The sequence below is a fragment of the Gracilinanus agilis genome, chromosome 2 (assembly GCF_016433145.1).
Source record: "Gracilinanus agilis isolate LMUSP501 chromosome 2, AgileGrace, whole genome shotgun sequence".
Classification (NCBI taxonomy): Eukaryota; Metazoa; Chordata; class Mammalia; order Didelphimorphia; family Didelphidae; genus Gracilinanus; species Gracilinanus agilis.
In genome coordinates, this window is record NC_058131.1 from 180,834,362 (window position 1) to 180,844,901 (window position 10,540).

Consider the following 10,540-nt stretch of genomic DNA (forward strand, 5'->3'; position numbering starts at 1 on the left):
ACTGAACACTAGATCTGGTTTACTAGGGGCAGAATACAGCAGCACTAGATATCCTTCTTTGTAACGTTGTATCTTTATTAATGGTCTTTGTTGTCCACAATTTTTTTCTTTCCTGCAGAAATCAGAGTAGAAAGGTTGAAAAGGACTTCAGATGTTGTTTAAAGTCTAACCCCTTCCAAGAATTTTCTCTAATATCACTAATAAGTGATCATTGAATCTTTACCTGAAGATTTCTATCAAAAAAAGTAGGTCACTTTCTTCTTAGTCACATGATTCTACTTTTCTGCTATCTCTAATTGTTGGGAATTTTTTACCAAAAATCTAAGGGCCTAAATTTGTGTCCCTATATAGATAAAATATTTTCTTAAATGTGTCTAAACTTTAAGCATTTCTAAGTAAAATATTGATGGATCTACCTGAATTGCTCTGGAGACAGTAGACTATCTGAATAACCAAAGTTCTCAAAAGTTTAAAACCTGCCTTCTATTATAAGCATTCCATGTCAGAATCTAAATATAATTTTTATTATATATAATAAAATTTCTCCTTTGGAGGAAGACTAGAATTTTATAACAAAGGGCTGTTATGAGAATTAAATTAGATGATGCATAGTATATAAAAAATACTTTGAAAAGTATATTCTATATATTAGCTAATCCACATGGCACAATTCAAGCCATTTCTTTGCATTCAAAGTATAATCTCATAGCATAGTAAATAATTCTTATTTACAGCAAATAGCATTGCTATATCTACAGTAGGTACTCAGTGTTTGTTGAAGAACTAACAATTAATGAACAAAATAGAATATTAGAACTAGATTGGACCTTGTGCAAACTTTGCTTTGTGTACCAATTTACTACACTTTTATAAAATTAATAGTTCAAAACTATAAAAGCCTACAAATTATTTCTTTCCTTTTTTTAGCCTTTCTAATAGGGAGTCAGTTTGCTATTTCTAAGGGGCATATCTATAAATGTTGGAAAATGAGGTAGTCAAGTCAGTTAATAAATATTAAGCACTGGGGATACAAATTAAAAGTTAAGATGAGTCTGCTCTTGGAGGAGCTCAGAGTCCAGTGATGGTGAACCTTTTAGAGATGGAGTGCCAGCCCCCCCCCCCCCAACCTCCCATACCTCACACAGGAGAGGGAAAAAGTGCTCCCATTGGGCTGCTGGACAGAGGGGTGGGTGAAGTGAAAAAATGTTGTCAGGCACAGTGGAGAAGGGGGAGGGGAGCAACTCCACCCGTGTCCCTCTGCATTTCTAGTAAGGAACTGGGGATGGGGGGGTGGGTGTATTTCAGTAACTAGGGAAATGTAATTTTCCCTCCATTGTCATTGTCCAGAATAGTGGGAGGACCTCACAAGAGACAGCTATGAGGACCTGGGATAATCTGTAACTCCCCCTCACTTCTTATTATCCTTTATTTCTATTGAAACTACTAAAATAGCAACTTTATGAAGACCTTTGCTGCTACTCTCTTCACCAAAATAAATTATTTACTTTATTTTAATGATGTGTATTTTGTCTTCCTCTCAGTAAGGTCGAGGGCAGCTTATGCCCAGCACCTGGTTCATAGTGTATGCTTAATAAATTGCTTGTTGATTGATTCCCTCTTTTCCCTGACTTACCTACAATCATTTGGTAGTTAGTTCTAGTTCCACATTTTCTTGCATCTGCCCTTTTCTACTTGAACCTATATAAACACACCATAGTTTGATGGGGCATTGTAAGGAAGTATACTAGGGCTCTGGGAATTGGGTTGTGGAGATCTTGAGAGGGACAAGCCAGATTCATACTCTTTCCTCATTAACACACTTGTAACTACAAAACACCAACTAACCCAGTCTTCTCATTTATCAAATAATTTAACAACTTCGAGGATTTTTTTTCCCTAGGAAAGTACCCTTTAGAACCTCTTTAGACATGGTCAGTGGATACACTGGGAAGTCTATAGTAGTGGGTCTCTGGAAAGATGATTGTACACAAAATTAAGAAAATGAACGATATTATTTCAGGAATGATCAAATATTTAGAAAAAGATGATGTGATAATTAGAAATAGGCTTATCAAGTACAAGAAAGCGGACTACCTTCACTTTTATTTTTTATAGGGTTTACTAGACTGTTAGATCAAGGAAGGGCACATATAAGGGAGATAGATCCTTAGGTTAAGAATTCCAGCTATATAGCATACCTATATAGATAAGCATTTAATAATAGTCTCATTATTATTCTCACAAAGAATATGTAGAGATGAGGACAATAGTGAAATTGAAGTAATAACTTATTACAGAAGTCATTGTGATGTCTACCTGAAGGGTCTCCTATGGAGTACTTCAGGAATTAATTTGGTTCTATGTTGTTTAACACAAAGTCAAGTCAATGAATTGAGTATTTTTAGAGAAAACTCCAGCAAAATGAAATTTAATAGATAAATGTAATCCTGTATATACCTGATTTTAAAATTTATTTCATGAACACAAGAGGGAAGACAGGTGATTAGATAGCAACTTATCTGAAAAAGATCTAGGGCTTTTGGGGAACACTAAAGTCAAGTGCAATTGATAGTGTGAAAAGATGGTCAGCCTAAAGGAGTCTTAGGCTGTGCTGAGTTTCCGAAAAGGGAGGAGATAATTATTGCACTGTCCTGGTCAGTTCCTGTCTTAAAACAAGGTCAGTCTCATTTCTAATCTGGCTGCAACCTAAGACCCATCAGCCTTCTCTAGGTCATGGTTGCTGCACTACTTTGGGGCTTGTATGCCTTCTCCACCATGGCCCCTACATCTCTACTTTTTAGCTTTCTTTTGTGGGCTATCTCCCCCCATCAGGCCATAAGTAAGCTCCACAAGGACCAGTACTTATCATTTTTGCACTGTATCCCCAGCACAGCACAGGACCTGGTACATGGTAAGCACTTTGTTTGACAGACTCAGAATTACAAAATCACAGGATTAAGATTATTCCAAAAGTGACAGAATTGAGAATTTGAAACCAGATAAGGATTCTGGATCCAGTGTTATTGCCCTTAAACTACAATGCTTCAAAGCTTTTTATTATTTTGGTGGCCTGAAGTCTCTTTAGCTACTAATTAAAAAACCTAAGTATATCCACAGGACAACCCTAATTTAGGCAGCTTTCTCCTGACACCCAAAGTAAACCCCATTTGAAGAACAATGTTCAATTTACACTTTATCTTTTCTCAATACCACCACCAGCCAACTAAGACCACACACTAAGATAGCATACCTGTCCTTATCCTTCAAACATCCCACAAAAATGTGAACTAATTCTATTTTTAAAGAGCTGATTAAATTTTTCTTGATCTATAACTTTAAATAGATCAGGTTACTACAAAGGATTTATTTGCAACAAGAGATTTAATATTAATAGATTAAGTTAGGCATTCAGCGTAAAATTCATAAGGTACTGACCTGGATTTTTACCTGACAAGAAGAAGGCCTCTTCTTTTGATCAAACTAGAGTAAGAGTAAAAATTCTAGGATTCTACAGAAAAGTAAACTTATTAAATATGAACTTTTCTCCAGTATCTACTTAAATGTCTAACCTCCAAAAAAATTAAGCCTTTTTTAGTTACTTTACAATCAATTAATACAAATTCAAAGACATAATAGGTTTCTTTTGGATTGGGAGCCAAGCCTAGCCAAATCAGTCTGCAGACACTTCTTAGCTGTGTGAACCTGGGCAAGTCACTTAACCAGGATTGCCTTACTGATTCTAAGGCAGAAGAGGTTGATAACCTCAAATAAAAATAGGCATAAAACAAATATATTGGTGTTTACCCATGCAACTTCAATTAGAATTCTTATCTGGAAAGAACTAATGACATTCTCAAGTTGGAAATATAATCAAAACATTAATTTCTATTCTGAAAAATCCTAGGATCTGAGCCAGAAGGGATCTTGAAAGCCAGTCATCTAGCCCAATTCCTTTTCTTTATGGATGCGTAAAGATGCTCCAAAGGGTTAAATAACATCAGGACAAGAAGTGGAGCTCCAAGTCTAACTGACCATAAATTCTCAATTCTTTTTATTGCATGTCACTATTCTATCATTTAAGTTTCAATTCCTTGAGTCTTATGGCAAAAACTAAATGCTATTTTAAGCTAGAAATGTTTGATAATGTTCTTCAATTTGGCTGTGAATAAAAGCATACAACCCCCACCTGCTTAAGCCTATAAACCACACAACCTTAAATAGCTTTTCAATCTTCACCACTCTATATAAACATACCATGTTTCTTAAATGTGAAATAATATTCTTTTATTGCTATTTCCACAGTGCTTTATATTCAACAGTTTCAGGGTGAAAAATAAAAATATTGTCAAGTAATTTTTACATTAATAACTAAAGCTGAGAATCCATTAAGATTTTCATAGCAGAGCAGGGTCCTAATTTGAAGGCACTACTCTGTGAAGAGTTCAATTCTGATATAACTTTATTTAAATTGAAGACATCTTCCTTTTTCTATTAGAATTACAAATGGAGTTTGTTGGTATAAAAACATCTAAAATAGAATATCTAAATAAGGCATTGGCTAGGATGATAAGATCCAATTTTGGACTTTTTAAAACAAATTTTAAGGTGGAAAGAAGTACTATATTTACAGAAAGCTATCTACATATTTATGTACCTAGAGGTACAAATCAAAAGTTAAGACTGAAAAAGACTTAACAGTTAAACATGTTTGAATATCTCGAAAGCAGTTCTCTCTTCAAGAACCTTTTTCCTTTACATATGTCTAAGATCCTCCTTCATCCTCAATCTTGGGAGCCAGGTAATATTTTAAGTGTCCCATATCTGCAATCTTATACTCCACAACTAAAAAAAGACAAAAAAGGTAGTTAATCATTTAGTAGAATTAGAAAAGATTTTAAGTCTATTAAAAATGAAGTAATTTAATCTCTTACCAAGTGGGACATCTGCAGACATACTAAGTGTTACTGTAGGAGAAAGTGGAGTGGCTTTGGTAAAGAAATTCAGGTATCGAAGTGCAAAAGTCAACTGAACTGGCTCATTCATCTCTATTGTAACCTAAAGAAATAAAGAAATCTTAGAAACAAATCTGTTCTGAGGTTATAATAAATTCAACTGGAAACTTGACTAAAATTCAAATACTTTAGACTACTTCTCCCCCAAAGTAAATAAAATAGACATTATGTTGCCTTAATACAAATTCAATTGGCTGAAAGTTCTTAGGTCATTTAACCAGATTAGAATAATTCCTTAAAATTTTTACTTTCATTTCCTTAGTTCTAAGATGGGGCTGAATTTTTATGGTAAAAAGAAAAAAAAAGAACTAATGACTCTTATAAGTTCTTTGAAAATATGCATTTTTAAAATGCTATTTTCTACAACCCCTCAAATACTGTTCCCACCCTTTGTAATCTTTTTCCAATTTGCTGGGTATTTAATGGAACCTGCTAGTTATCTTGATTTGCATTTCTTATTAAAAACTTGGAGAATCTTTCCTAACAATTTATATTTTTTCAGAATTATTCATTTATATCCTTTACTTATCAACTGGAGAATGGCTTTTGGTTTCTTATATTTGTTAGTTATCTATATGCCTAGGATATGACCAAAGATAACCCCCCCTTCAACTGCCTTTCTTAACTTAGTTGCATTAATTTTATTCATGCCAAAGCTCTTCAACTTTTATGTAAGCAAAATTTTGTTCTATTTTTAATTGCCTCAATCCCTTGTTTAGATAAGAACTCTTTACTGATACAAAGTGAAGTAGAACCAGGAAAACAATTTCCACAAAGAATATAACAATGTAAAGAGAAAGAACAACAGAAAAATTGAGACTGAATGCTATGAAACTATAAAATGGTCAGACTTGGCTTCAAAGATATGTGGAGACATCTCTCCCCTCCTTTGCAGAACTGGGAAAGATTATATAGTGTGTCTGGAACACTGCATGAAATATTAATTTTGGTTAAATCAGTATGGTTAATTTAGGCTTGTTGAATGCTTTCTCTTATTTGTTATCATAAGGGATGGCTTCCTAGGAAGGGAAGAAGAGATATATTGGAAAACGATGCAAAAACAAGATTATTAGTGAAATTCATTCTAAAAAAGATAATATTGTATGCAGTATTAAAAAAAGCCAAACTTTTGAATGTTTTATAATACAGAGGTACTCTTTATTACAACTGAATGCTGATTTGAAAGGTTTGAGGAATCAGGGATAATTTCCTCATTAATTTAGAATATATACTTTTTGTGGAATTTCTGAGTCTAAAGAATAATTAGATATTTAATTGAAAGATTGAGTACCGACAGGCAAACACTGTGCTCAATGCTTCTGGTAAAAAAAACAAAAGTACAGCAAGGTTTTTGTACTCAAGGAGCTTAAAATTTTGTACGTAAACTTGGAGAGATATAAGTACATACAATTAAATACAAAACATAATGTGCTCAGTTCAATGAATTATAAACACAAAGGAAACCAAAATCAAGATACAAGAGTGTAATTTAAAAGTATATGGGAAAGGGTAACTACATAGTACAGTGCCAAGCCTAGTGTAGGGAGGACCTGGGTTCTAATCTGGCCTCAGATACTTCCTAGCTGTGTGACCTCAGATAACTCTTAGGCCAGTGATGGTGAATTTTTTAGGGACAGAGTGCCCAAACTACAACCCTCAATGCCCCATGTGAGCCCCACCAGGGCTCCCAGCCAGGGGAGGGAGTTCCCATTGGACTGCTGAGCAGAGGGGTGGGTGAGGTGAGAAATGTCCTCAGGTCCGTGTGTAGAGGGGGAGGGATGAAGCCCCCTCAAATCGTGTGCCATAGGTTTGCCAACATGGTCTAAGGCTCTGGTTCCAAGTAGCCATAATATTGTGGTAACTTAATGTTACCTAGATTCCATACTGAACATTAAAAATAGAGATTCAATAAATGTCCCATTATCTGACTTCCTCAGAAAGCGATACAGTTGGGGTTAGGGTGCATTGTTGTTTAGAATGAGGAATTCTGCCTCTAACTCATTTTAGGATGAGTCTCAAAAACAATTGCAATTAATTTGTGGTTTTAAAATAACTATGCAAGTTTTCTTATCTTGACCAAGGACACATTTTTTATGCTAGGCTCATTTTTTTCATTTGTAAAGAAGTTAACCTAAATGACTTTACAATACTTTTTAAGTGTGAATCTTTGGCCTGTTCTACAGGACAAACACATGTCATTTCCTACCTTTATCCAAGTTTTAGCTGGAAGACAAAATAGGTTTCTACCAACGACTTTCACATGTATACCAAGTTATTATGGAGAATGTTGACCTAGTATTCTAGTCTGAACAGATTTGTTTTTACCAATGTCATAACTTGCTGCACTTAAATTACTTTCTCAAGATCTATATTTGACTTACAGCTTCCTCCTCTTTGTCAACATTACTTGTCTGTGACAGTTTTACATTTCCACTTCCCAGTTCTCCACTGGCAGAGAATTTTACACCATCTTTTGCACAGGAAATTACAACAGCATCTCCAATATGACTGAGATCCCGACAGATTCGTGCAAATTCCCCAGAAGGCATTTTCACTACACAACTGTATTCTTGTTCCTGCAATACAGAAACAGTTCTGAATATTTAGAAGTCTAAATGTTTAGATTTGTCATTGATTTCATCTTTTGAAAAAAGAACCATGAAATTTTATTCTTTTGAGTTAAGAGCTACTCTAAAAAATCATGATTAAATGTGTTTAGCAAATAGTTTAAAGCTTAAGAATACAACATTTTTCAAAAAATTCATATAAAAGTAGATGAAAAGCATATTCACCACTATTTTAAATATTTATGCATATAGCCAAATTCACTTTTCTTAAAAGCCAACTGGAATGACCATACCAGATACTAGGTTATCAACACTTAACAGACCCGACAGATGCATAAAGACACAAGGTATAAAAAGGGTATACAGATAGCTATGTAATTTGTCTAACTTGTTTTCCAGAAATAGATTATTTTCACATTAGAAATTTAATAACTACTTTTCTACTTTATGTAGATAATAAAAATTTCTGTCCCCAGGAAATGATGAATCTATTAAAAGCTACTTTTATAAGCTACTATTAATTAAAATGAAGCATCTCAACTGGGCTTAAAAATTAGATACATATATAGGAAAAGAGGAGAAATCAAAAGAGCAGAGGTTGCCTAATGTGATGGAAATTAACACATGCTTTGGACAGAGGATTGGGCTCAAACTGATTTTTAGCTACTACCTGGTAAAACCCTCAAACATCATTTAATCTGTCTAGCTTTGCTGTTTAGAAGTAGGATAATATATTCTTTAAGGTCCCATCTACCTCTAAATCCCATCGGTATTATCACTGTTATGCATTCTTAATAATTCAAACATGAGGTAAAAATAAGATCTAAGCTCTGATTTTAAATTATTTAATTCTATATTTTCTTAAATATATGAATAAAGTAGTACATATTAAGTAAAATGAATGCAACATTAGAAGTGAGTTCCCCCCCTACTAAAAAGTTTCTTTACACATCGAAACTTCAAATACATTAAGAGTCTGGTTTTGGTCATATTATTTAGCTTATTAGATACATAGCAAGAAATCTTGATACTTACTGGAATTCCAAGTTGTTCAACATCTAAATCCATTAATTTCATTTCGTAGTCTGAAACTTTTTCCTGATCTACAAATAAAACAAGAATGCTTCATTTCCCCAGAAAAGCATGCAAAAACATGATTTCCTCATTTTATCTGTATAACCAAAATGCTTACAATTCTGGAATTAAAAATTTACAACTATAGAAGGTTTATCCTTTATGAAACCGATTGTGCCATTTTATGTTTCAGAATTAATGAACTAATCTCAAAGTGGGATAAGAATTTTATGAAGGACAACTTACTTGGTGCCTCAAATATCAGCGCGAGTGTATCTGCATTGTCTTCTGCCCTTAGGGTAATGATATCTTCATTGCTGGCACATTTTAAGATTTTGGACATGCTATATAATGGAAAAAAGGGGTAAGATAAATACATTCAACTACAAAGTCTAGAAAAGTGCCAACGGGGTAAGGTAAGTTATTGTTAACTGTGTTATCTTCTACTAACGGACACTACTGAGATATATCAGTGGGATGTAAACACTATGTATCGTGGCACATTTTGGTAGAAGGCATAGCATTTCTCCCCTCATTACCAATTTTTGTGGGGGGAGGGGATGAAGCGACTAAAGACCGCTGACTTCCTCCGCCCTCAGCAAGGCTCGCTTGGCTCACGAAATATTTCATGGAGGGTAGCATGCTTTTCCCTTTAAATTAGAGATCTTAGGAACTGCTTTTGGGAGCTCTTCCCGCCACAGCCTCTTGGGCCACATTGTGAGCTTGGCGCCTTAATGACGTTAGGCGGGAGGCGGCCTGGGCGCGCTTCCCCTACCCCAAACCGCGCGCTCCAGCCTGGTCCCGCCCTCCGCTGCCACTAGGACCAATGGAGTTCGCCCATCCCCCGTTCCCCCTCACCGCCAGGGCAGCAAGAACTACCGCTCCGCCGCGATCCCGCCAAGAACCTACGGAAAAGCCCAGGGGAACGGGGAGGGAGGAGAGTGCGCCTGGTTTAAAAAGTCCAAGTTCGTGCACTAGGTTGCGCTTACCTGGTGAGATTAACACCCATGGCCAGATTGCGGTCGCAGCGGTAGGTATCAAAGCCCTCCGAGCGGAGGGTGAGTTGCACCAACGAGATGTGGGACGAGTCCATGCTCTGCAGGTTCACCCCGCCCGAGCTGATGTCCCAGCAGGCCTCATTAATGAAGTCTTTCAGCGCCTCCAGCACCTTTTTGAGGATGGAGCCCTGCACGAGCCTTGCCTCGAACATGGTGGCGAACAGAGAAAGAGCCGAGAGAAGGAAAAACAAAGCCGGCCTGCGCCTGAGGGGAGGACAGAGCTCGACTCACTCACGGAAGCGAGGTCCTCGGCCCGAGAGGAGACGCAGGCACAGAGAGGCACGCACAACAGCAGCCTCCAACCAAATGAATCTCCGCTTCCCCTACTCGCGCTCTCGCCGGCAAGTCGCCGTGACGTCACGGCGTAACCACTCGCCTTCTCGATAATGCTATTGGTGCTTTGTCGACCAATCCAATCACGAAGGCCTCGCCTACGACCCCTGAGCCAATCAGAGGTAGTGGGCTTGCCCCGCCTCCTATGATTTCCCGGGCTTGTTCAGGTTCTCCTAATCAAGTCTCAATCTTTTGTGATTGGTACTGGGTTTGTTTTGGAATCCTAAACTAATTCCACAAAAGTTTCTTTTTTCCTTGAAGTGTGGGATTTAGAGATGGAAGCAACCTTGGGAGATAATTTTGTCTAATCACTTCAATTTACAGATGAGGAAACTGAGGCCCCCTAAAGGTGAAATGATTTGCTCTTAGTCACATAGGTAGGAAATTGCAAAAAGTATTCAAATTTAGATCCTCTGACCCCAAATCCACAATTTTTTTTTTCACTTTGCTACACCATCATATATTTTCCAATTAGTATGTCTTTTGGTTAAATGAT

General features: G+C 36.4%; 1 protein-coding gene across 1 annotated transcript; it reads right to left on the minus strand.

Annotated features, from left to right (window-relative positions):
* Nucleotides 1-4,262: 4,262 nt before the first annotated feature.
* PCNA (proliferating cell nuclear antigen) lies at nucleotides 4,263-10,000 on the minus strand. The gene is made up of 6 exons (XM_044660899.1): nucleotides 9,643-10,000; nucleotides 8,900-8,997; nucleotides 8,615-8,682; nucleotides 7,394-7,588; nucleotides 4,932-5,055; nucleotides 4,263-4,842 (listed from the first exon to the last, which is right to left on the minus strand). Exons 1-6 carry the CDS (start codon nucleotides 9,861-9,863, stop codon nucleotides 4,763-4,765), a joined length of 786 nt encoding a protein of 261 aa, XP_044516834.1. The 5' UTR covers nucleotides 9,864-10,000; the 3' UTR covers nucleotides 4,263-4,762.
* Between the last annotated feature and the right edge of the window lie 540 nt (nucleotides 10,001-10,540).

Excerpts from the sequence above, each read along its gene's own strand:
- PCNA (XM_044660899.1), bottom strand. The coding sequence starts at position 9,863 with ATGTTCGAGGCAAGGCTCGTGCAGGGCTCCATCCTCAAAAAGGTGCTG. Across the intron at positions 7,589-8,614 it reads TTGAACAACTTGGAATTCCA|GAACAAGAATACAGTTGTGT; the intron begins GTAAGTATCAAG and ends TCTGTATTGCAG. Across the intron at positions 5,056-7,393 it reads TTGACAAAGAGGAGGAAGCT|GTTACAATAGAGATGAATGA; the intron begins GTAAGTCAAATA and ends TTATTTCTTTAG.